General features: G+C 38.8%; 1 protein-coding gene across 2 annotated transcripts in view; it reads left to right on the top strand.

Moving 5' to 3' along the window:
• The window catches only part of PREX2 (phosphatidylinositol-3,4,5-trisphosphate dependent Rac exchange factor 2), a 274,795-nt gene that overhangs the window by 143,911 nt on the left and 103,374 nt on the right, over window positions 1-27,510 (top strand). For both annotated transcript variants that reach the window (XM_014838489.3, XM_070481134.1), the window contains 6 exons: window positions 4,574-4,710; window positions 7,331-7,448; window positions 9,705-9,889; window positions 11,962-12,123; window positions 22,027-22,246; window positions 22,803-23,010. In XM_014838489.3, the coding sequence (XP_014693975.3) occupies window positions 4,574-4,710; window positions 7,331-7,448; window positions 9,705-9,889; window positions 11,962-12,123; window positions 22,027-22,246; window positions 22,803-23,010 (1,030 nt within the window). The remainder of the gene's footprint in view (window positions 1-4,573; window positions 4,711-7,330; window positions 7,449-9,704; window positions 9,890-11,961; window positions 12,124-22,026; window positions 22,247-22,802; window positions 23,011-27,510) is intronic.

The raw sequence follows: 27,510 nt of genomic DNA, 5'->3' as shown, positions 1-27,510 counted from the left end.
TGGTACTACACTCCTAAAACAATTTTTTAAAAACTCTTAAAAATTGTAAAGGGGCCAGCCCAGTCACGCAGTGGTTAAGTTTGTGTGCTCTGCTTCCATGGCCCAGGGTTCACAGGTTCAGATCCCGGCGCAGACCTAGCACCGCTCGTCAAGCCTTGCTGTGGTGGCATCCCACATAAAATAGAGGAAGATTGGCACAGATGCTAGCTCAGCAAAAATCTTCCTTAAGCAAAAGGAGGAAGATTGGCAACAGATGTTAGCTCAGAGCCAATCTTCCTCACACACACACACACAAAATTGTAAGGCATATTTATTATTGTTAAAAATTTATAAAAGAATGATGCTTCCCAATAGCACTTTTCTGCATGCTTTAGTTTAGACAAAGGATATATGAATTTAAGGTTGTCTATTTGTATTTTTCTCTGATGGTAAATAATTATATTTTTGTCAGTAATTCAAAGATGTGAGTTCTCAGGTTTAAGAATGCTCTGTGTGCTTTAGAGCCCATTGCTATATGGTTACTTGAGGTATTCCTATAAACCATGCATTTTGTAAATCATAAAATGCATTTTAAATTAAGTCATTTTAGTGACTAAAAACTTATGTTTATATTTCGTCTTCTTTTTGTGTGATAGGCAAGTCAGCCATTGATATCTTTTATTATCCTATGTATTTTAAATTTTGTACTAACACTAGTAATGATTTAAAGGAATAATGTTAGATTCCACATTGCTAAACATAGTAAATAACGGGCTGCTATAGCAAGAAGAGTCATTATAAGCATACGAGGCCACGAGTTTATCTTAACAAGGGACATACATGCTTTTCATTACTAAGAAATGAAAAATGCAGAGCATCTTACTGTGTTCACCTAAACATTAGACTGGAAAATTTAGAGATGGTGTTGCTATCAGAATCAAATTTATCAAGAACATACTAGTCAGACCTTTATTAGATTATAAAATTGCTTTCATTAGTATATGTATGATAAAAATGAATCATATTTCAAAAACTTGTCTTTTCACTCAGATTTTTAAAACATTTAGATTAATAGACATTTAAAATATTTCCAATAATTCAGTAATATTATAAAACTGAAGCAGGATACATTTCATACCGAAATGGGATATTTGATACATCAAATATCTTCTTCATTTTTACTAAACCAAAAAGGAGTAAGTTACATTATCAGTCCTATGAGATAACTGGAACCCTGAGTAAGTTGTATCTTTCTCTGTTACAGTATCATTTAAAGAGCAGGGTCTGTCTTCGGACTTAGTGATAAGAAAGGACCAAGTCTGGGTCCTATGCTTTTTGCTTCTAAAGAGTAAAAGACAGAAATGATCATGTGTTTTTCCTTTCAAATGTATATTAAATGAAAAGATAGTATTCTGTGCTTTCTTTTTTGCACTGTAATTTTGCCATAAGAAAAAGAAACCATTTTCTCATTTTTCTTCTTCAGACCTTTCCCATGGCCACACACTGGAGTGTATCAATAACTGGAATTCCACCTTTGAAATTTCACCTAAAATTCCAATATTCCAATTTCTGATTACAGTCTCTAATTTTGGTCTCTTATCACACTGGTATTCACAGGTTGTTTTTCGATTCGATTGGGACCTCCAGTCTTTGGATCCTTCTCTTTTTCTCCTGGTCAGTTACACCCCCCCAAGACTCCTCTGTCTCTCTTAGCCAGCCTTATCCCCTTGGCCGGTCACTTGAGTCACTCTTGCCAGTATCGTCCTCTTGTCCTTATCCTCAGGTGCATCCAGGCCATCTCATCTTAGCCTTGGACCAACCTAACCAGCTTCTTGCTCTTCCTCCTGAGTAGCTAGGAAAAACTATCATGGTTATGGAATTACTGTTATCCCAATTCACTGCCTTGTCTTTTACTGAGCCCATATTATTACTCAGCAATCTTTTTATGTGATTCTGATCAGCTCCCTCTTTTCCCCTCATAATTGCCTCCTATCTCCCAAGATGAACTTCCTTTGGCACCTCACAGACAAATTGAGGCTACCAGATATGAAATCCTCAGAATCCCACACCCATGTCTGCACACCTGTTGCTGGCTGTATCACCATCACCAACTTTTCTCCCGTCCTAGTTGAAAAAGTCTTCTTTTTTCTTCCTGGTGTTCAAGGTTAATCTCTCTACACATGTTTTGGATCCCATCCCTTCAGATACCTCCTCTGGAGTATTGCACTGTAAGATATCCCCCTTCCAGAATTTTCAACCATTTCTCTTCATTGTATTATTATAGCATAGGCTATAAACATGTCAATTCTTTCCCATTAAAATAAACAAAGAAACAAAACCATCTTAAACTAGAACAGTAAACACAAAACCTTTCCCTTTTCCTTGTTTTCCCCTCTAGATCCTTGCTGCTCAAAGTGTGGGCCACAGACCTACTGCATTGACATCACTCGGGAGCTGGTTAGAAATGCAGAATCTCAGATCCCACCTGGGACATACTGAGTCAGAATCTGCATTTTTAATGAGATCCGCAGGTGATTTGTATCCACATCAAAGATTGAGAAGCTCAGCTCTAGAATAACGCTCTAATAACTTTTATACTGTCATGGCCACACTTCCTAAAATCCTGGTCTGTGTTTTTGCCTGCCCATCCTTGCTTCCTATTTTAATTTTAGCCCAGTGCTATAAACATTGCCTCCCACCTCCCACTCATGTCTCTAAAGTCTATCTTATAAGAGTTATCATGGACTTAACTGGAAAATACAATGGACATTGCTAATCCTTGTCTTTATTGAGCTATCTGTGGCATTTATTTAAACTGACTACTCCCGTTTGCTTAAAGTGCCATCTCTTGATTTCTGAGAAGGCTCTTTCCAGATTTTTCTCCTACTCCATCCTCTGCCAGCTCCCTTCGTCTATTGACATCTTAACCGTCTTAACCGTTGGTGCCCTCTTCTCTTCTCTGCCTTCTTGCTCTTCATAAGCAACCTTATTGATCCTCTTTGCTGGAGATTTCTAAATCTCTGTCTCCTGCCCAGATCTCTTTCCTGAGTTCTGTAGCCTAGATTTAATTGTTTATTAAACATCTCCACCCAAAAGCCTCTTTGGCACCTTAAAACTCAGTATTATCCCCAGTTGAACTTTTCATCTATCCTCTGAAGCTGCTTTACCTTCTGTATTCTCTCTTTTTAAATGACTCCACCTACTCAGCCACTCAGTCCAAAGGCACATATTCCAGCTTCTCCATAAACTCTGTCATCAAACATCAAACCTTTGATCTCATTCTCCCCTTTATAACTAATGCTACCTTGGTTCCAGCTTGGAAAAGTCCACTAGATACTTGCTGTGATTTTGATTTTTGACTTAAACTCCAACGATCCTTCCTCTGTTTGGGGGAATCATGTCTCTGTTTAAGTCACTGCTTTCTCTGGTTAAAATTCTGAAATGTTTTTCTTCTTCCATACACAGTAAGGTTCAGACTCTTATGACTTCACACAAAGCACACGAGGACTTCACGACCTGGCCCTGCTGCACTCTCCAGAGTCTCTTTCATCCTTTCATTTTAATCTCACGCCAACTGCTTGCATGTTTCTAAATGTCCAGGTTATGTCTTAACTCAGTGCCTTTTGTCAGGCTGCTCTTTCTGCTGAGAATGTCCTTCCCCTCCCAAGACTCAGTTCAATCCAGAAAAACCACTTCACATTTCTGGGAGTGAATTTTAGTGATAAGAAAATATATATTGTCTTCTTGAATATAAATTATGTTCTTCAAGATGTTTAATAGTTCCTTCATGGGAGAAATTGCTTACAGAGGAAGTTTCTTCTGACATACTTAGGATAACTTTTATAATCATCTGTATTAGTTATAGTCATTGTATTTATTACTGATACTTTGAAAGTGTTGATTTGCTCAGAATATCAAATAATAATGATTAGAAGATTCTGAAAATCTTAACTCACTGGTTTGGGTATGCCACTTTCATATTTAAATCTTTATCTATGCAAATAAATGATGGACAGTTGACATTATTTGGTTAATTTTATTCTCCACAAATTCTCTGGTTCATGACCTTTTGTACGTATTCCAAACTCTTATTTGTCTTAGCAAATCCAGTCCACTCATAGCTGCTAATTGACTTGATTTTCTTCCTTAGGAATTTCTTTTAATTGTTCGTGTTTTAAAAAATGAAAATGAATATTATTTTAATATTTAAGAATTTAGTAGACTAAAGAGAGATAAATAAGGCATATGTTTCTGGCTTTCTCATTTTGCCATTATGTATACATTTTTAGAAAATTAGATTGACTAGACATTTAAGAGGGAAAATAACTGATTAGCATAATAAAGGTCACTTTATAATATCCCTTCAAATGAATTCTTAGGGAGGTGGGAAAATATTCTCCTAGTCACAGTTTGAATGGCCAGTTAAAAAACACAAACATTTTCAGAGGACATTGCTATCAGAACCAAATTTATCAAGAACGTACTAACTGGATCTTTATTATGTTTTAAAATTGCTTTCCTTATTGTAGACGTGATAAAAATGAATCTTACTCCTAAAGGTAGTTTTTGGCAATTTTCCCATTTGTATTGAAAGGAACTGTGGCCGCAGCAGCTGGCCTTCACCCTGGACAATGTATTATCAAAGTGAATGGAATCAACGTCAGCAAAGAGACGCATGCCAGTGTCATTGCGCATGTTACAGCCTGCAGGAAATACAGGAGGCCCATGAAGGTAAACTGCTCTTCAGCTTATCTGGATCTAATTGCAAACGTTCCTAGAAGGCCTAGGGGACAACGTAGGAGACTGCCAGAGATGTCTGTGGTTTCCACTTCTGGGTTCACATTTAAGCACAGCATTGTAAATCTCGTAATAATTGTTTTATCTGGGCAATTAGTTACAATAGATTATGGCTTGTTTTATTGTTACAGCATTATCACCTGTTTAAAAAGAACTCTCAGGTGGTCCCACCCACTGGTGTAGTGGTTGGGTTCTCGCACTCCACTTTGCTGGCCCAGGGTTCATGGATTCTGATCCAGGGCATGGACCTGCACACCCTCGTGGGCCACACTGTGGCGGCATCCCACATACAAAATAGAGGAGGACTGGCACAGATGTTGCCCCAGGGCCACTCTTCCTTAAGCAAAAAGAGGAAGATTGGCAACAGATGTTAGCTCAGGGCCAATCTTCCTCACTAAATAAAAAAAGTACTCTGGGGTATTTTCATTTTTATTGTGATAAGAGTTTTCAAATAGCTGTTTATCCAATCGAAATCCAAAAGTCTGCACTGTTTCCTTGACCCTTGTGATGGCTTTAGGATGTATAATGGTCATCGTGTGTCTGTGTCTGTATGTATGAATTATATATACACTGTTTATTATAAGACTTGTGTGAAAAAGAAAAACTTGTGGGCTTTATAGGCTCTGGGACTGATTTTTGGATATATTTACTTAGGTAACTGGATTTAGCTCTTAAAATAAAATACCAAAATGTGCTTGCCATTACTTAAAATTTTAAGCGCTCTCCTCTGAATCAAATTTCAAGTGCCATAGAAAAATAAAATTAGAATCGTAATTCATAAGCAAAGCTTATTATCTCATAAGGTACAAGTGAATTTGGACTATAATAGAAAATTCTCTCAAATTAATCAACTTAAATGCAAAAGAAACTTTTGAGGCGAGGCTTCATATTTTTTCTTTCATGCACAGTGAAGTACTCTTTCTGGATGTGAGCATGTGGCTGTGTCCAAACCAGAAAGAAGACTTTCTATTTTCTCACAGGCCAGGACTGACATCCTGCAAAATACTGAACCTACAAGAAAATAGCTGATCAATTTTGCCTACTAATAAGTTCAAACTAGCATAACAAATTGGAATTCACATATAGACACATGGGTTATTCTGGTTGATAGTAGCTTAGTAAATATTTGTTGAACTGTGTTAATGAATTTTTTTAAAAAGACTCTTCTAAAATTATCAAACTTTTCCCCTTCTATCAGAATTTTAATAAGTAGCCAAATTGATTTGAACTTCATTCCTTTTCATTTTTTTGCCTTCCCTCTTGGAGAGGTGTTGATCAGTGAAATGATTAAGAAAAGCAATAAATGGACAGAAAAATTCACTGAGGGCATAACATGCTCTATTGGGTATCCATTGCCACAAAATAGTCAATTCCAAAACTTAGTGTCATAAAATGACAGTGATTGATTATTTCTCAATTCTATGGGTTGACTGGATATTGGTTCCTGTGAGACGTGGCTACATTATGCTGGGGCCCGACTGGGCACCTTCATTCCACTCCTGGTTGCTTTTCTCTCCATGTGGCGAGTCTTCCTCCAAAGCGCTTTCATATGGCCTTCCTTTCCAGTCTCTAGCAGGACTTTCCTTTCTGCATGGTGTCTGCATTTCAAGAGAGAATATTCCAAACAATCGGCTCTCTGCTTACATCATGCTTGCTAATGTGCCTGTGGAAAAATAAAGTCACGTGACCAAGCCCAGGGTCACTGTGCATAGGAGCTACACAAAGATGTCGATACTGGGGGATATGGTTCATTGGAGGCCACAGCAGTTTACCAAGATGTATCTCAATGATCTAATGTAAACTAGCATTTTAATGATGGATAGCAGTATAACAATTAAACACAATTGTGAAGTTAATATAGGAGAAAAATGTATAATGCAAATGATATCACACTTCAATTGTGCAATTCAGGTTATCCTCTCATCTAGGAAAAGTATAAACTTTAAAGTAATGCAGCCCTGGAAGTATATACCTTGTGGCCATTTCATCTCTCCTATTTATCTAAATAAGACTGGAACTGCCATTTCAATTAAAATATAGGATGTTTTATGACATGGAAGGATTAAAAGATAGTTACATCACTTGGGAACCCAAAGAGATGAAAGATATTCTTCCAATTTTCTTATTGGTTTGATTCAAAAAAGATTGAATGTGTTAAGATATTTGTTACTATTAGGAGAGCATCTAAATGGTTTGTATAATTACAGATGATTGATTCTTCAGAAAATTGTCCATATAACATCTATTTAAAAATGTAATTCATAATTTCTTTTAAGATATACATGAAACATTTAAGTAAGACTTTTGGGAAATACATCTTATTTAAAAATATATCTTAAAAACAAAATTTCAAGCTTAAAAAGTTTGTATAATTTCCATTGACTTTCCATTAGTTTCTGATGTTGATTTTCTTTTTCATTCAAATTTTATTATTTTTAAATGAACTAGAAGGATAAGTAAGATGGTCAGCTCTTCTTCTGAATCAGGTGTATGAAATGGATATGCACTTTAGGAAGACTAATTTCTCCGTGGTCTCTTCCCCCCTTGTTTCCAGCAAGATTCCATACAGTGGGTTTACAATAGTGTTGAGAGTGCTCAGGAAGACCTTCAGAAGTCTACCTCCAAGCCCCCTGGAGAGGAAGCAGGGGATGCTTTTGACTGCAAAGTAGAAGGTAGGTTCCTTCTTTTTCTCCTCATTTGCTCCTAGTATTCTTTTCCACTAAGCCTGTGCCTAGTCCCAATCATTAAAATCTTATGTGTTCAAGCCACCGTCTTGTCATTATTACCAAGTAGATGTCATGTCAAGTGCATGAGTAATAATAGCTAGTAGCTAACATGTAATAGCTACTACGCTTTATGAGGCACTTTATTAAGTGTTTCACATGGATTATCTCATAAAGTCATCAAGAAAGAAAATCTCATAAAGGTGTGATTATCATCATCCTCATTTCATGGGAGGAGAAATTGAGGCCTATGTGGGTTAAGAAAGTGGCCCAAGCTGTTAAGTGGTAGGCTGAGGATTCAAATCCCAGTTAAAATGTGTTTTCTTGTTTGGGGTTTAAATGTGTGGACCTTCTTACTCCAATGTGGTTCACAGGCCAGCAGCAGCATCACCTGGAACAAGACTGAGATGCAGAATCTCAGCCCGACCCCAGATCTACTGAATCAGTGTCTCCATCTTAACAAGATATCACTTGTGTATACATTAAAATTCGAGAAGCCTGGTCTAGAGGGCCCATAGTTCCTTTGAAAATACTTTCCTGATTCTAGTAACTTTTACTGTGTTCTAACATTGACAGTAATGAAAGAGACAAACTAATAATGTGAAAATTAGAGAGAGATCTTTTTTTTGCTGAGGAAGATTTGCCCTGAGCTAACATCTGTTGCCAGTCTTCCTCTTTTTTTGGCTTGAGGAAGATTCTCCCTGAGCTAACATCTGTGCCAATCTTCCTCCATCTTATATGTGGGTCCCCACCACAGCATGGCCGCCAGCGAGTGGTGTAAGTCCATGCCCAGGAACAGAACCCGGGCTGCCGCGGCAGAGTGCGCTGAACTTCACCACTAGGCCACAGGGCCAGCCTTGAGAGAGCTCTTTTGATAAGGACTCAGACCATTTCTGTTTTCTCAGTGAAGCAAACCAGCAGATTGCTGTATTCAGTGGCTTCTTTGCCGAGGGTGAAAGGACTGAGGCAGTTACATTTATGTTTGCATTTCACAGATGCCTTGAATTATTGTTTCCAAACTTTTTCACAGAAGTCCTTGAATCTTCTCTTACATTTTCCTGGTATCTTTCCATTCATGTTATTGGTGGATGTCTCTGGATATGTTTATTGTACTGTTTGGTTCTTCCAAACCAGCACAGCTGGAAAATTCCTTGTACACACTGATCATATGGGGGTACTTAGGAAAAGCTGTTTTTCCTCCATTTCTGGAAGGCTGCTTGGCAGAAGCCACTAAGGTCATGGACAATATCAGAAATATTTCAGCCTCATTGGAGCAGCAAGTTGTTATGATAAATTGACTCTTTTATTTATTTAAATCAGGACAAATCTTGGGACCTTATCCTGAGGCTTTTATTCCTCATTTAGAGTTAGTTTTTGTTCATCATCACTGGTGCCATCGTGAAAGTTAGACTGGGTTGATGAGATGTTCTGGAAATTCTAGGACCTAATTTATTTTAAGGTAAACCATTATTCTCCTTTTGTATATTTTATATAGACTGTTTCTGCTAGTCTAGGACTTAATTATTTTAAGCAAACTAATCTCCTATTTTTGCTTATTTGATATTTACTATTAGGATACTCTCAGTTTCTTACTTGAGATTTTAGGTGTTTTTTCGCCAGCTGACTGATTTCAGGCCAAAACATAGCTACAGAAAGACGTTCCAGATGGAAATGTTATTATAGTGAACAATGACAAATTTTCTCAACGAGCTGTCTCCAGAAGACGCTGTTTGGGAAAATTCAGGCACCCTCTCTGCTGAAAAAATGATTATTGCCGTCTCCTTTCCGCTTCTTCAATGTGACTTTATATATTTTTTCTGCTTCGAGAAAATGTTCATCTAATGTTTGAGGCAGTTTTAGGAACACTAACTTTAAGTCATGCATGCTTTTAATGAGAAAATATAGAATTGTATGTATAATATTTATACTGGTATAAATAGGCATACGTATGGTCCATAGATCAAAATGGATGTGCAAGTGTAAGGCTAGTCATGTTAGAGCAGTGGGATTTGGATCACTCAAGCATGTGTTTTTTTTAAATGTTCTTATTTTTAAAAATGTTAAGAATAGACGCTTCATTTAGCACATCAGATTCAGCTATTTTTTTCAAGAACTCTTTAAAAATTATTCGAAGAGCCTCAAATTATTTGAAGAGACTAACAAACCGTTCATGAATTTGCTGAGTTAAAATTGGCTTTATTCCAGAGGTAATTGACAAGTTCAACACGATGGCCATCATTGACGGGAAGAAGGAACACGTGAGCCTGACCGTGGATAACATCCACCTGGAATACGGCGTCGTGTATGAGTATGACAGCACGGCTGGGATAAAGTGCAACGTGGTGGAGAAGATGATCGAGCCCAAAGGGTTCTTCAGCCTCACTGCCAAGGTATGAGTGATTCTGGGAAAACAGGGGATTTTGTTCTAAATAAAGCAACTGAAACCCTTGTCCACCCCCACTTTGAAAAATGTAAGTAGCTGTGTATGTTTCAGCTGTCAGCTCATTCAGCTTCTTTTTCTTTCTTTCCCATGGCTCAGTATGTGAACAGTCTTCCTTTTTATTGATGTCTTTTGGAGCACACTCTTAAGCTGGATGGGACTCTTGCCCAGGAGTGTTAGTTGATTTGGCAAAGACTTCTCTGTCCTCGGATGGTTTTCATGACAGGTGGTGCTTTTTTTAATGCACATAATCCCCTGATGAGTATTTGAAGTCGTGAAATACGTTTTAAGAAATTTCAAATTCTGCAAGTCTCACGCTTATTTCATAAAATTTCACGAAGCTTAGAGATCAGTTTCTGAATAGATCCTCAGACGTTTATATAATTCTTAGTCGGGAAGGATATCATCCTTACTCGTTAGACTAAAGCAAGATGTGGAGGGAGGAAGGGAGTCTTCGTCCAAATGGATAAAACACGTGGTGAGGAAGGGGCGACCCTGTGCTGGCTTTTCACGATCCTCCCACAAGGTAAATCCATCAAACTCCTGTTGCACCGTCCACGGGTCTGAGCTTTAGTGTTTCGTCTGCTTTTATATCACCCTGTGAGGATTCAGGTATTACAAGTAGGAAATATGACATTTATCTTCGCTGCCTTTATTTCTTCATTTTAGTCCTTGTTTCAAATATCTATAGTTGATACAGATGTAGCATTGACAGCATGAGTTTTTTAGAATTTTAGTGGGAGAAAATAATATAGAAATCCAAATGCACTATTTCAAACATAACTACTTTAGGTTTTTGTTTTATGTTCTGAAAGTTAACTTTTAAAAAATTCCATCATCCCGATAACTTTGTACCACTACACGTATCTATTGATACAGAATCTATATTTTCAAAATGCAACCCCTTCCCAACTGCATTATACTATTAAGGGGATCCAGGGAAGGGCTTGGGACCAGGTCATTATAATTATTTTGTCTCATTTTCTAGCTCTTTTAAATTTGCAAAGTTACATGGATTATTTTATATATGATAACTGTATAAGTTAGTACTGCAAATATTTTCATTTTACACATGAAGAAAAGAGAGTCCAAGAAATTAAGAAATCTAACCAAGATCACACTGCTGGTGATAAAATGAGCTCTAATTTCTAGACTAGTGATTAAGCAAAAAACACACTCCATATTCAGAAAGACGGGGAAGTGAGGTGGTGAGGGAGCTCAAATGAACGTAGCATTTATACCTGTATCTCACACAATATTATGAAAATGTTAGGTAAAGGTGTAGTCAAGCCTTATGATCTTTGAAACAAATGCTACATAAAATATGAATATGACGCATTAATAATTCTCACTTCACTGGAAATTCTCTGTGATCCCTGGCGTGTACACACACACACACACACACACACACACACACAGATGCTGCCTTACTATTGATTCAAATAGCCAAGAGGATTTACTAATTGAATCCATCATACGGATGCTTTTATCTGATGCTTTTATCAGATAAAGCTCAGACACTGCAGATAACTTTGATTTTTACTTTAGCAAGAGAACTTCTCCTTTATTCCTTCCAAAAGCAAACGTTTGTTAAATGTACTCTCTCTACTGGGCTCACAGTAGCAAGTAAGGATGCTATTCAATTGGGTTTTTTTTTTCAGTTTTTGTTATTCTACTACCAAGTTGAGAAAACAAATGTTCTGAGTAACTCTGACTAAAATACGTGCAGTGTGTTCCCACATCAGTGTCCTGATGTAGCCAGCCAGGAGTCTTCACAGTCCACTCACCTGCCCCAGGCAGTGTTTAAAGCCAGCAGAAGGCAGAACGTGAGATGCCAAATGCACAGGCCCATCGCTTCACTGCCAGGCTTTGAGTGAATGTGGAGATCCCAGGCAGCCAAGAGAAGCACCCTGGGGAAAGTCACCCTATGTTTTGGAATTGTGAAAATTGTATTTGGCTAGATTGGAAGGTTTTACTTTCTTGTTCTCTTTTGTGTGTATGTGTGTGTGTGTATCTCTACAGATTCTTGAAGCCCTGGCTAAAAGTGATGATCATTTTGTACAAAACTGCGCCAGCCTTAACTCTTTAAATGAGGTGATTCCTACTGACCTTCAGAGTAAATTCAGTGCCATTTGCAGTGAAAAAATTGAGCATGTATGTCAGAGAATATCCAGTTATAAAAAGGTAAAAGTCTTATGTATATATTTTTCATGTAATTCTTATTTAAAGGTCAAATTTAATCCAATTCTTGATGTTTTCATTACTTATGTACCAGTTTATTGAAATAATGATAACATTTACATAACATACTAGGGTTTTTTTTGCTGAGGAAGATTAGCCCTGAGAGAACATCTGTTGCCAATCTTCCTCTTATTTTGCTTGAAGAAGATTAGCCCTGAGCTAACATCTGTGCCACTTTTCCTCTATTTTATATATGTGTTGCCACAACAGCATGGCTGACAATTGGTGTAGGTCTGCACCCGGGATCCGAACCCACGAACCCAGGTTGCTGAAGTATAGGGCACTGAACTTAACCACTAGGCCATAGGGCCAGCCACTGTGTTAGAGTTTTTTAAATGCCTTTACATCCATTACCTCATTTGATCTTTGCAAACCTGTAAGCTAAGTCATGATTGCACATTTTCCAAATATAATACTGAGACCTAAAGAATTAAATTACTTATTAGCAGGAGATAGAGTTGAGATTTCAATCAAGGCCTCCTAAATTCTGAAGTCAAATTTTAAATTACACTATAGTTGTTCTTGCCCTTTTCCCTCAAGGGAGCCCTGAGTTAGTAGGGCTGATTGTACGTGGAACGTAGGCTGTTTTAAATTGATTGATTGGTTCATTCATTTGACATATTTACTGATCCCCTTTGATGTGCCAAGCACTGTTCTTGGTACCAGGAATGTGGCAGCATGGGAGAGATTTTCCTCTCATGGTGCTTACATTTGAGTGGGGGAAACAGCAAAGGAGTGAATACATTTCTACAAAAGGGGAAACCCAAATGTTGAAAAGAGTTATGAGGAAATCCAAGTAGGGAGATACGGTGGGAAGTGCTGGGGTGCTCACTGGAGACTGGGGGTCTAGAGAAAGCCTTTTGAGAAAGCTTGTATCTGATAAGTAGAACTCTTCATTTAAATGGAGGGGCAAGCATCCAGGTAAAAGGGGCAGCTGGCACAGAGGCCCCAAAGCAAAAAGCAGGCCAGGGTGGCAGGGGGAGGGTGGCCAGGCATGAGGTGAGAGGCTGAGGCAGGGACCAGTGTGAAGAGGTGGGAGCCTTGTACTTTGGAAGTTTGCGAGGAGTTCAGATTTTCTTCTCACATCAAAGAGAAGCCATTGGAAGCTTTTAAACTGGGGGTTGACTTCGTCTGATTTAGGTTTGTAAAAGATCCTGCTGGCTCCCCTGTAGGAATGGATTGTAAGGGCGAGGATGGAGGCATGGAAACACATAGGAAGTGATTGCAGTGCTCCAGGTGAGTGATGGTGAGGCTCGGATTCTGGTGCAGATGGGAAGACAGAGAAAATTAGATGGATTTGAGGGTATATTTTAGTGGTAGAATTAACAGAAATTGATCTTCAAAACATACCCGATAGTAGATGTTAATTTTTTTCTACTTATATCAATAAGAGAGTAGCTGACTAAATTATTTCCCTCCAAGCGAGGCTGGGTGCTCAAAATTTGGTACAGCCATACTACGAAATATTATCTATCTCCATTTTTATGAATGTGAGCTAACTGTATGTGTTTTATGTTCCTGATATAGTAAGTAAAAGATAAGCCCATATATGGCCTGACACATCCATGGAAGAATAGGGAAATGTGTGAATGAATACCTAAAGGACTTCAACATTGGTTACCTCCGGTAGAGTGGGAGTAGGGTGAGAGGAATCGCTGTGTTTTTCTTTAAGCACTTCCTATAATGTTCGGCTTGTTAAGTTGAATATCTCTTGCTTTTGTAATGTTTTATAAGTCCATTCACATGAAGAGAAATGCTGTCCAAGATGACTGCTGAGCTGTCACATCTGTTAACCCTCTTTCCATGATTGTTGAGCTCAGCTCACCTGAGTTTGAGGACGATGCCCTGTTGAAGCTGAACAACAGAAGATTCTCCTTTTACTTCTCCTTTCTCTATAAGATGTGACAATGCTTTGAAGTAAAATTTAAAAGCTCTAAACAAATGCAAATTCGTATTCCCCTTTTGAACATGTGTTGAAAAGAGAGTCATTCTACTTCCGGGGTGGGTCTGTATAAAGTATGATAGGGGTTCAGACCGATTCGGGTTGTCAAGCTTGTCACTGTGTGTGTGCGTCATTTCTCTTTCTTTTTTTGATTTTCTTCTGACTTTCTTCTCTCCATTCATTCTAACAACAGAAGCAGTAGAAGTAGCTTAAAGAAATATATATGGAAAAATGTATACTTTATCAATAAAAGCAAAACATTAGGATGAAGGTATATTAGGTAGGGTATTGATTTGGCTGCTTGAAGAAGGACCAAAACAATACAGGCTTACACAAGGTAGAAAGTTTATTTCTCACTCGCTTGAAAGGGCAACCTGATGGGAGTCCATTAGGGTGAGGCTTGACAATCTTATAGGGGTCCTTCTAGATTTTCACTCTCTCCCCAAGGATATTGCCCTCTTCTGCAAGGTCAAATTTGGCCCTCCACCACCATGTCTAAGTTATAGCCCCTCAGATGGGGAAAGTGGAAGTAGAGAGTAAAGAGCTTCCTTTTGAGGCCATGACCCAGAAGTTGTACACATCACACCTGTTCACATCCCATTAATCATTTAGTGAGAGGGAGGCTGGGAAATGTAGTCAAACTGGGAATCCAGGTACCCAACTAAAACTCAGGGAATTTTATTACTAAATGGAGGAAGGAGAGAATGAATATTGGAAAAAAACTAGCAGGTAAATTTATAGGTAAAGTTCTATTAGAATAGATGGTATAGACCACTAGGGTAAAAGGGTCATAGGTAAGCAGATCCTAAGACTCTATTTAGTTGCTAAAGTGGAATATTGTGTTTGGCCTTCAGCTTCCCAATGACCAGGATGAAAAAGGAAACACATAAATTTTACATATTTATCAGCATCCTTGTGATATGTACATGTTTCTGAAGAGAAGCAGAGCTTTTCTTGGACTGAGTTCTAAAAGATATCTGTCACGCTGGATTTCCAAGAGGCGAGACCAGGAAATGTCAGGGTAGTGCCTGTAAACATATCCCTGAAAAAGGAGCAGCCATTTGTTTTATGTGGCAGATTTTTCTTTTTTTTTTTGGTGGCAGATATTTTTAATGCACTCTTTAGTGAAAGCCAATAGCATAGGTCAAAACCTCAATTTCATGAGAGTAAATCTGTTGCAGGATGGGGCAAGAAGATTAGGGAAATATTTAAAATGCATACCTTTTATGTAGGCAATACGGGCTTAAGTCGGTTACTTGAGGGTGCCTGCCCTCCCACACTTACAGTCTGCTTGGGTCAAAAGGTCAAAATACATGAAGTAAGTAATAATAGTACTGACTGTTTAACCTCCTAGGAGATGCCACCATGAACGGTTGAACTGCTGGCACTCCACACCCTCCTCTATGTGATGGTGCTCCCTGGAGTTATGTAGCACACAACAGTTTATAGCAGTCTGCTACAGGTATCCAGCATTGCATGAGATATTTTGTGTATGTTGTGTAATCTTACCAACGCAGTGATTATAAGACACGTTATGCATTTCATTGATGAAGTGACTAGAGCTCAGTGTGGTCTAGTAACTTGCCTAAAGGCACACAGCTGGGAACAGCAGTGGAATTTGAACATTGCTTCCTTTTCTTCTAAAGCTAGTTGTTGTTTGTTTATCTGGCTTTGGCACCGTGCTACACAGCTTATGTGCTAAGCAGTCTAGTTCTGACTACCAGGGCAGTAACATTTCGGTAAAGGAGGAATCATTTGGGGTTGAATAGTCAGCAAATGCTGGCTGCCATAAGTTGGGAAGATTTGTCAGAGTGAAGGGGAGCAGAGATGGCACTCAAGTAAGAGAAATGTCATAAGTGAAGGCAAAGATGTAGAAATGAGACTGATCTTATTAATGAAGAATTGGCATACTGCCTGGACTAGAAAGGAGGATTGAGTTGGATGCAATTAAAAAAGAAAACTGACAAAATCTGATTCTCCCAATGATATTCTGGAGTGGCTTAATCAGATATGTTTATAAAGAGTGCAAGCTGGTGGTGACTTGGACTCAGGTAGAAGCATTGGGGATGGGGAGAAAAGGATCAATTCAAGCTGTGTGTAGAAGGTAAAATATATACAGTTTCGTGATGAATTGTTTATCGCAGATGAAGAAGGTGTTGCTTCTTGGTTTCTGACAAAAATATGGTTTTCAATAAACTGAGGAGTGTATTTTGTGGGAGATTAGAAATATAAGGTACAGGGTTTCCCCCTAAATGTTGGGGATTCTCAAAAACATCCTCCTGGCGAGTGAGAAGTGTCTTTCATTTCCTCAAGAGTGACAGGGAGCCTGGGAAGCTCTTAAAGCAGAGACAGACAGGCTAATGGGCAGTGATTTTAGGTGATGAAAAGAATGTCACTGAGTTATGGAAAGCTCTTATATGTACATTATTGTTTGAGCCTTGAAACAGCCATGCTGCTCACTCTTATCCTGCTTCTTTCTCCGGGAGATTAAGAATTTGCTTGAGGTCACAGAGCTAGTGAGTAGTAAACTAGGTATCTGTCCTATGGGATGCTGTCTCCCTTATTTTTATTTTTAATCTAGAAATAAAGAGAAATTTATAGTCAACCAGGACATAAGTGTTTTAAAAGCTATCCTTTTCATCATCCCTTCTTGACCATAAACATTATGAATAATTGGCTATCTTTCTCACTAGACAGAAAAACAAGATTAGCAAGAAAATATTTAAAAAATCTTTTGTCTTTGAACACAATTTAGATACCTAAGATATAGCCTTAATAGGTCAGGTAAGGTCAGCTCGATTTTGTGTATCAAATGCGTGTCGACAGAAGCTATAGCATTTATGAACATATATTTCTAATTTCCACATATTTACTTTTAAACTGTCATTAGAAACTTATATTTCTTCTGGATGAAGTCTTCAAACACCCCTCTTCCTGTAAAATAAAATGTATCCATAGAAACTAAAATCTTGAAGAGACTGGCTTTCCTTTATTTTGACTCCAGAAGTTTTAGATCTTAAAAATAGAAAGCAGTTAATTTCTACAGTTTCTATAGCCAGGCTACTGCAGTCACAATTGATTTCCTGGCCAGTTGTACTGGCCACAGATGTTTTTCAGCTTATGTGTGAGAGAAGGTCAGGCCTTACTGAGCCCTGAATGAATCCCAAACAGAAGTTTAATCTCTGTGGAGCAGGATGTGTGGGCGATCCAGATGTAAAACTATGCACTGTTTGGAGGAACGGTCTCCCCCTAAATTATCCTTAGAATCCTTTTTAATTCTAGATTCATGCTTTTGTTTTAGGATAATTCCATATTTGGGCTTATTTTGTGTTGCGGGAAGACTGCCTCACTATAAATATTTAATTTACTTTCGAGAGAGAGTTTCTGTTTTCACAAAAATATTACATGTAGGAATCAAAGTCTTATGTTGAATATTCCAAGTACCTTTAATTATTAACGCCACATAATCCTAAAACTGGTATTTGGGTTGGGAAAATTGTGGGTAAAATTTCTCCCTTGTCTCCTTCCGCGGATACAAAATTTTTATAACTCCATGCCAGTGGGGTTTTACACTTAATTGAAGTGGGAGATTATCTTCAAAATAATAGCTTACCTTTGTATTATTTTTTATTTTTAGTCAAGTGACTGTAATTGGATTTAAATGTGTTGTCACGGTCAATGATTCATGAATTAACGACCACTGCATTAAAAACCTGAAGTTCTCATTTCTAAGAATTACTTATTCCTGTCAATATACAAATATTCCTTAATATCATCTATATTAAAAAATAAATATTTCCCTTGACCCCCATACTCCTCTCTACAGACTGTTCCATTTCTTTGATCTTTGTCCTAAAAACAGCTACCTATACCCGCTGTCTATACCCGCTGTCTGTACCTGCTGTCTCACTCACTTTTCATTCTCAACACACTCAAGTTGGGCTCTGGTCCCTTCTGTGGAACTGAAATGGCTCTTTTGAAGGTCAACAGTGACTTGTATTTTGCCAAAGCTCATTCACTGACATCATTTCATTCCTTGTTTCAGTAGTGTCTGATGCAGTTGACCTTGTACCTCTTTTTAGTAGTTTTTTGTGACACTGCCTATACCTTGTTTTGTCCTTTCTTGGTGGCTCATTCACAGTATCTTGTGCTGGTTCCTCCTTCATTCTCCAGCCTCTTCATGTGGCGAAGTCTCAGAGCTCAGAACTTGGTCCCCTTTTATCTCTCCACTTTCAGTCCCCTGGTGATCTCATTCAGTCTCCTGGCCCATTTGGCGTCTCCATTTGGGTCTAATAGATATCTCAGACTGCACTTATCCAAAATAAATTCATGATCCCACCCCTCCACAGTTTGTCATGTCTGCTGTTTTCTCTATCTCAGAATTAGACCCCTGCTCCCCATTGTTCGGTCTAAAAACTTTAAATGCGCTCTTCACTTTCCTTTTTCTTGTGCCATTTGCTTGGCTCTACGTTGAAAATATACAGCCTTTTCTCACTGCTTCTATTACTGACAGCCGAGGGTGAGCCGCTGTCATCGCTCCTGTAGGTGCCCTTCCTGCTTCCACCCTTGCCCACCTACAGTCTGTTCTGAATATCTGTGAATCTCAGTCACAGTAAAAGCTAAATCCTGCCAGCGACCTCCAAGGTCCGACATGATCTGTGCCCTCCATCTGCCCATTCTCTCTCCAATCCTGTCTCCTTTTCCCTCCCGCTCACTCTCTACTCCGGCCACACTGGTCTTCTTGATGTTCATTGAACACACCATCCTTGGGGCTTTCGCGTTGGATACTTCCTCTGCCAGGAAAGGCTTCTCTTCCAGATATCCACATTCCCAACTCTCCCTTCCTTTGACATTTTGCTCGAGATTTATGTTTATTGTTTGCCTCTCTCTGATTAGAGTGTAACCTCCCAGAAGGCAGGAATCTTTGCTTCCTTCACTGATATTTCTCAACATATCTAGAATAGTGCCTGGTCTAGAGAGCCATCGATACTTAATTGTTGGATGAATGAATGAAGGTGTTTCTAAGTCTGGGCTATGCTCTCCACAATAGGTCTAAAGCACTGTCCATCCCAAGTCACTTCCCCCAAACCCTGTACATTTCTTTATCGTAAAATTGCAAGTTTTATTTATAGAAAAGAGCTTTTTTGTCTTTCCTTGTGAGCTTCTCCAAAGAAGATTAATGAGCTCAATGTTCCATTTGATGTTGCTAAAAATGATGCCAGGTTCATGTTTATAGGGCCATTTACTCCTGTACAGACCAATTAGAGTGTGTTCTCATGTCCATACCACAGTCAATACAAGAACTGTGCCTTCCTCGTTTTAGGTTTGCGTTACAGAATTGTCTCCGAATTAAATTTCAGGGCATGCTGTCTGGGAGCACATTTTCGATCTTCAAAATTTATCTAGCACATTTGCAGGACCTGTGACTGTAGGTTCCTCCCGCCCCCTCCCCCTCTCCTAGGACACCCAGGATGGAAGACAGCATTGCTTTCATAAGGCTCTTTCTTCTCCAAGAGAGGCTCTTAGCAAAGAAGCTTCCTCTCTGATACTTACTATTTTGAGAGAGTTAGGCACATTCAGACGTGTGGTTATACACCCCTTCTGGGTGTATGGAGAGAGGAAACACACTGTGTTCACGTTTGTATTGAGATACCTGTTGGAAAGCTGTAGGAAACTGGTCCCCCTAGAAAGGACATCTTCCTTACTCTGCCTGATCACTTGAGGAACACTTCATTACATCACTCTGTTCACCTCCTTCTTAGCACTTACCAAAATTTCTAATTATCTGGCTCTCATGCTTATTATATAAGTATTAAGTATATACGTATGGTTGTGCATATACATATACACACATATGAAATATAATTGTACTAGTGTATTTGTTATATGTAACAATTATATTGTTTTTACTTGTGTCCCTTACTAGATCATGAGCTCCATGAGGGTGGGGCTGTATCTCCAGCATTTAGCACAGAGTCTGGAATACATGCTTCTCTTCATATTTTTGAATGGATGGATAACTGGTTAAAATGAAAGAAGGCAAGAGAAGCATAACTGCCTGTTATGGAGGGTGCTGTGATGTAATAAAATCGACTTCTGTGCCTTCATGTGTGCCGTGTGAGCCTTGTCTGAGATTTTTATCTTACAGCTACAGTGGAAAAGAACTTCTGGCCTAAAGTGTGCATCTGCCCTTAAATTCTAGGTCTTTCGCAGATAAGTCTCCAGGTCACAGTTTCTTTATTAGTAAAGTGAGAGGCGTAGAATAAGAATTCTCTACATTCCTCCCTCCTCTCTTAGGGGTTAGGATACTTTATCATCAAATTTGTCGGCAATTTTGTTAATAGTTTCCTGCATTTCACTCCAGTTCCATTTAGATTCGAACTGTGTGCTAACACTTTCCTGAGCCACATAGCTTCTGACATGTGATTTGAAAACAGTTAAATAAACATATAAGATAGTTCATATTCTAATGGTGAGCTTATATTTATAAGATGTGGTTTTTGATATCTCATCTTTATTCTTGAATTTAACCTAGAAAAGTGAGTAACCAGTCTTAATTTTTATTCTTTTCAGTGCTCAAATTACTACTCTACTAGTAGAATAAATAGATAGGAGCTGGTTATAGTTTTCAAGCAAGCAGAGAGTATAGAGGTTATTTAATTCCTATCCCTTATTTTACTAAGAATGATAAAAGACAGTGACTTGCCCAGCATCACATGAGTTAGTGGGACGGCAGAACTAGAACACAGATAGCCCATGGCTCTCAGTCCTTTCCTTTTGAAACCAAAATCCAGTTTGACTATGAGATGCCTGTTTATGGTGCCCAAGACAGACGTGAGCATTACCCTCACGGTGTTACCATCTGCTAAGGGAGGTAGAGATAAGAATATTCTTCATAATTATAAGGGAGGTTACAGTGTGCTGTAACCTAGCACACCAGGGGAATTGAACACAGACTAGGGCTGAAGGAAGGCCTCTTGGTGATGTCATAGAACTTGAAAATGTATAGGAGTAAGTCAGGCAGTGAGGGAGGAAGAACATTCTAGGCACACTGAACAGCCTGGAGTGTATAGATGGTGTGTGAGAGGAACTGAGTGAAGGCCAGAAGGAGCCCAGGGAGCAAGGGGAAGAGAGCTTGAGATGAATAAGCCAGGTGCGGGTCAGACTTTGGGTGGCAACATAGACCATGGCAAGGATAGATGGATTTGGATTGCAAGGTCTTGAGTGGTGGAGTGGCTATCCTTGTATGTCTTACAAGTCCCTCGACTTTCAGTTTATTCTCAATGGCATAAAAGTAGAGTCCACATCAGTCTTCAGGCTGATCCTGACCCAAGTACTCAGCAGTTTTTAGCGGGAAGTATGGAGGGTACTGTTGGTTCCGCCTGTCGTCCTGCAGTTCCAGGTCAACACTACCATGCCTTGCTGTCTAATCTGTTCACAGACTCAGGTTTAGATTGACTTTCTGACAGTGTTTGGAATAATCCCATCTTCTTCTACCCTTGACCTGATAGCTACCCCATTCTGCCACTTTGCCTCCCTTTAAATATTGTGTTCCTATCTTGGTGTCCAGGACGCCGATTTGATTTCTCTAGCAAACTCTCAGCTGCTAGGAGCCTGTGGATTTGAGTCCTAGTAAGTGGTATTGGTCACTTAAATTCATTTCTTTGGGCACTTAACTTGCAATCGGAGTTTCAAGGGAGTCATATGCAATTGCTGCCTGTATTGCTTTGCTTTATTAAGAACGTGTAGGTGGTAAAATAATGACAATTTCTAACAACTTATAATTTATTTCACTGGTTTCCGTTGACATTTAATTTTCTTTTGATTTTGCTGTGGATGACAGAAGTGAAATGTTTGAGTTATCACTGTGTTCAACTTCTTTTTATTTCTTCTTTAATTTACAGTTTTCTCGTGTACTAAGGAATAGAGCCTGGCCCACCTTTAAACAGGCCAAATCTAAAATCTCCCCACTGCACAGCAGTGATTTCTGCCCTACCAACTGCCACATCAATGTGATGGAAGTGTCGTATCCCAAAACGTCGACCTCCCTGGGGAGTGCGTTTGGTGTTCAGTTGGACAGTAGGAAGCATAATTCTCATGATAAAGAAAATAAATCTGAGCAAGGTATGTTAGCTTTTGAAACTTTATCAAATTATGAAAAGTAATTTTAGGCAATCGTAACTATTCCTGCATCCCTGAAATTGGATAGATTCCTGCTGTGTAAGCAAGTCTTAACTCTTATAAGAAAGGGTTCTTCACTCTAATCTTTGCATAATTATGTATAAGTGTTTGTAGAATGAAAATGGAGTAATGCGTTTTTATTATTTTTCCTCTAAGAAGAATGATTATTCTTACCTTCATTACATGTGTGATAGGTACAGCTCATCTTGCTGTGAAAACCGCTAATCTGAAATGGCCCTGTAACTATGAGAAAAATACAGGAGGAGCAGCTGCAAGGGATGCATAATGCTGTTCCACACCATCATGGTGGGACATGGGATCGAACTGTGTTCCTAGTTTTTAATCACAACTCCTCATAAGCTTTAATTTCTGAATTAAATTCAACATTGGATTGGCATTTTATTTTATGGCAGTTTGGACGTCTAAAGTGAATTGTGCTGGATTGTTACTGTAAATGAAAGGTCATAAACGTGACTATGGAATGATTTCAACTCCTCAGGGAAACTCAGCCCTATGGTGTACATTCAGCACACAATCACGACCATGGCGGCCCCTTCCGGTCTGTCCCTGGGACAACAGGATGGGCATGGTCTCCGGTATTTGTTAAAAGAAGAAGACTTAGAAACCCAAGATATCTATCAGAAACTGCTGGGCAAACTTCAGACTGCACTGAAAGAGGTGGAGATGTGTGTTTGTCAAATAGATGAGTAAGTATTTTATTTCCTGTACTTTGTGCCTAATAAAATCACTGTAGAAAATGTGACTTTTGAATATCCATCATTCTCTCTTTAGGTTGTAGGATTTTTTCGCTGGCCATGTAGATCCTCTTTATTCCAACACTTTAAAAATGATAAAAGATGGCAAATATATAGATATATATTTTAAGGAAGCAGTAAATACCAGAGAAGAGAAAAACAAAAATTCTGTCTTACAGAAAACACTAAATAAGTCTTAGTGTAAAAATATTAAATTGAAAAATGTGATTGAATGAGTACTAACTGTGTATAGGATTTCCTGGTACCTTTTACAGAGCAGAAATAGTATTTGGTGTATATGCACTCAATAGATTTTTATGAAAAATATAAAATATAACAAATCCTTAACATACTTGTTAAATGAGTAAATGCAAAATTATGTATCCCCAGGCCCGATGACCAATGCCTTTTTTGTCTTCTGATTGAATTAATGCTCTACTAAGCAATAACGCAAATAGCTGGGCCAGTAATTTGGAAATTTTTATTAAGAAAGGAGAAGAGGAGGAAGTTAATTAAAATTTTTCCAAAGAGGTCAACTCTGGTTCCTATTTAAGAATTTGATGGTTGGAGAGTTACATAAACTCTGTAGGGTGATTGCCACATCATGGTGTGTGGTTCTGCTTCACATCTAGTCAAGGCAGCTCGTATAGTCAAAACAACGCGGGATTTGGGGTAGCTCCCTTACTTATGTATAGAACAGGATGAATAATAATAACAAATTACATGTTTGGGGTGAAAATTATACAGATTAATACAAAAAGCAATCAGCCTGCTGCCTAACATCATGCTTGCTCATCATTCAAGGGACTGAAATTATTAGATATATCCAAAGTTGGTAGAATCTGAAAATCGTATAAACACCATTGTCCTCTTTTTATTGTACTCTTTATGAAGTTACAAGTTTAGTTTGCTGTCAGATATGTATTGTTTAGTTCACACACAGACATCATCCCATACTTCTGTGGACAATTCAGTTTCGACATAAAGGATTTCGAATTTATTCTAAGCTTTCAGAGTAATTAGACATTATACCAATGAAATCTTAATTGAGATGATCTCCTACTTTACACATCTTTTAAGTTTAGAGATCAAAAATCGCCTACTAGAGGCATCATATTTCTAAGATTATATTTAAATAGTTGCTATTTACTATGCAATTTTTCCTGACGTTTTTATGAGTTAATTTAGAATTGAAATTCTGTTTTCCTATGTCTGATACACCAGTTTTAAAGTATTACGTATAACATTTTGTATATTATATTGTGACTATTGTTAAATAGTTTGAGGTTGCCAAGAGAAGAGGTGGCTATTTTTAAGCAATTGTACGATACTTTGCATTGTTTTAGCATGACTTGTAACACAGAAGTTAGTATTTTAGAACATTATGTTTTGCTTTATTTAATACATTGAGTTTTATTATATAATGTGTTCTATTTTAGAAACCAGTTTTTTTCCCCCACTGAAGTATTTAGGAAGTGCATAGAGGAAGACTCTTTATTACTAAGGCGATAAATAGTGGCATTGAGTTATGGATCCTACATCTCAAAGGGGTTTTGTGAGAACATCTGGGCCAATCCCATACTTTCAGTTGGGCCAAGAGTTATTATTCTGCTTCTCAGATGAGTCCTTTGTCAATGGCAGGATTATTGACGTGCCTGGCTGGACATTGCCTCGGAGACCAGGCTACTAATGCGCTGACTGCCAGGCACTGCCTGGCAATTGTCCAGACTTTGTCTTTGTTCATTTATTGACATTTTTCCTTAGGTTCAGCTAATGTAGATATATTTTTAAGAAAACAGTTAGAGCCAAGAGGCTCCCTTTACTCTGTTTAAAATGCTTTATATTGAAACCACTAGTTGCAGAAAGAGGTTAAGCTATTTTTACTAACCCAAACTACTTAAAGTGATTACCTATTTTTACTTAAGGTTTCCTCACTCTGTTATTCGAAAAGGCTTTACCCAACTGTGCATGTTTATTAGGAAAGTGACATGAAATGAGCAAATAATTTGAGAAACTTCCTTTGTCTTCTCTGTGTGCGCCATATAATTTAATTCTAAATATAAATATGTTCCACGTAATTCAATGTGCAACATAATCACTTTGAAACAGTGCAGTTGTCAAGTGTCTGGATTCCCTGTAGCCCCATTCAAAGATGCAGTCAAGCTTGACAAATTATTTAAAAATCTAGTTACCAAACAATTTTCTCACCATGTAGTAATTATTCTTGGTGAGACATAGATGTCTCTGCAGAGTGGAGAAGTAGATCTCAGATGCTTTGCCAAGTTTTAAGAGAAATTGCCTCACAACAGCTCCTGGCTAGCCTTTCTAGAAATTCTTCATTCCTGTGAAAGGGCTCAGTGCTGCACTTGTCTGTCACAAAGTCTGATGACCCTGTCACTTGGGAACACTTCTCCTAGAAATGAAATTTCCTTTAACACTTAGTCATTCCACTAAATCCTCCTATTTTGCTTAGATCCAAAGATGGAAGTAAAGACAAATTTTCTGATTAGTAACATGAAATTAAGGTGACATTATGAGTTTAATCAAGACTTTGTGATTCATGTTAGTTTGGGGAAGCTAAATACTCTTGCCCTTTAATGGGCTATTTTCTGGTTAATGACACTTTGGTACCAGACATAAGTAAAGGGAAAAATAATTCATGGATAGTCCAAAACTTTTGTGGGATTTTAAAGTACAGGGCTTGTGTATTCTCACAGGGAGTAAATGCATAGAGTATTGGGGGCAAGTGAAGATAGGAAATATGAGAACAGACTTCATTTTGCAGGTGCCAGATGTCCAAGGATTGAATGATGAATAGACCACATTGTTAGAACATTTAGTGAGCTGGGGGCTACAGATAGGAATAGTAGGGTTCATGGTGGAATTATCAGAGGTTTTCCCAAGCATTTTGCTGATAAATGTATAAAAGGAGGGCACGGCTTCATAAAAACTAACATGTATGATAGGGGCTTATGTGCCAGGCACAGTTATGTTATTATGTGTGCTGACCTAGTTCATTCCCACAGTTCCTGTGTGATTTGGGTTATGAAACACTGCGATGTATCACCGACACCTCAAACTTAAATTTGTGTTTAAAACTGAGCTCTAGATTTCCTCATACTCAAATCTACTTCGACGCCTTCCCCATCAAGGTCTTCCCCCTTCTTGGTAAAGTATTCCCCAGTCTCCTCAGCCCATCAAGCCAAGATCATCTTTGATTCTTCTCTTTCCTTCCCCTTCACCTCCAGTACCTTTTTGAGTCTGTCAGTTACACCTCAGAATGTATCCACCGCATCACCTTAGACTGGGTCGCCATCGTCCCCTCACTAGCACCCACTGTAGGAGCTTCCAGCTGTGCCTCACTAATACATTCTATGTTCAGCAGATGCCAGAGGGAGCTGTAAAGGTAGATTGTGCTATTCCCCTGCTTAAAACCATTTTATAGCATGAAGGGCATTTAAAATAATATCAAATGCATTATTGTAGCCTGTACAGCCCTACATGATCTGCTCTTATCCACCTCTCCAAACTCGTTTCCCTGAGCCCAGCCACAGTAGCCTCTTTCTGGTTCTGGAACATGACAGACCTCTGCCTGGTCAGCCCTGTCCTGAGGTCTACAGTGCCAGCCTTCTCAGTACTCAGGTGTCAGGCTAGTGGCTGATCTGTACAGAGGCTGTGCCTACTTCCTCAGTATAAAGTAAATACCCTTGTGTCCCCGTCTCACATGTCATATTCCTCTAGACATCCTACTTTCTATACAACTGTTTTTAACCCCGCTCATCGTTATGTTAACAAAAACACTAAAGCCTCACAGATTTAAAATAACAAGCTTTCTTTCGTGCTCACTCTCCATGCCTGTCTGGGTCACAGGGTCTCTGCTGCTCGTTGACCTCACCCAGAGCCCAGGCTGGCAGAGCCCCATCAGCTGGGGTGTGTCTGATTGTCACAGGGAGAGGGAATGAGGCTGACTGCACACTTGCATGAAGGCTTCCACCTAGAAGGGACCCGTGTCACCTCCACTCACGTTGCATTGGTGACAGCAAGTCACATGATCATTCCTATCCTCACAGGGGTCGGGGAGGCCACCCAGTCATGTGCCTGGGAGAACTGAGGTGTGATGGGAACCAGAATGACCACCTTCTTCTCTCCAGGGTGTGTACCTGATAGGCAGGGAGGGGGTGTTCTGCTTGGTGTGCAAAGTATATGTATATAAGAGTGTGTCTCACTCACCCATCTCTAAAATGAGGATAATAATCATAGTAATACCTACCTCATACGGTAGTTTTAGGGATTGAAAGAATTAATACCTGTTAAGTAGTTAGCATAGTAACTGGCATAGGAGCTCAACAAATGTTAGCTTTGATGAAGATGATGATGATGATAATATTTAAATCTCAATTTAATAGAAGAACACGCAGGTAGCTGCAACATACTCCACACGAAAACCTTTAT

This window comes from Equus asinus, chromosome 12, assembly GCF_041296235.1.
Source record: "Equus asinus isolate D_3611 breed Donkey chromosome 12, EquAss-T2T_v2, whole genome shotgun sequence".
Lineage (NCBI taxonomy): Eukaryota > Metazoa > Chordata > Mammalia > Perissodactyla > Equidae > Equus > Equus asinus.
This window is presented reverse-complemented; position numbering and strand designations above follow the sequence as displayed.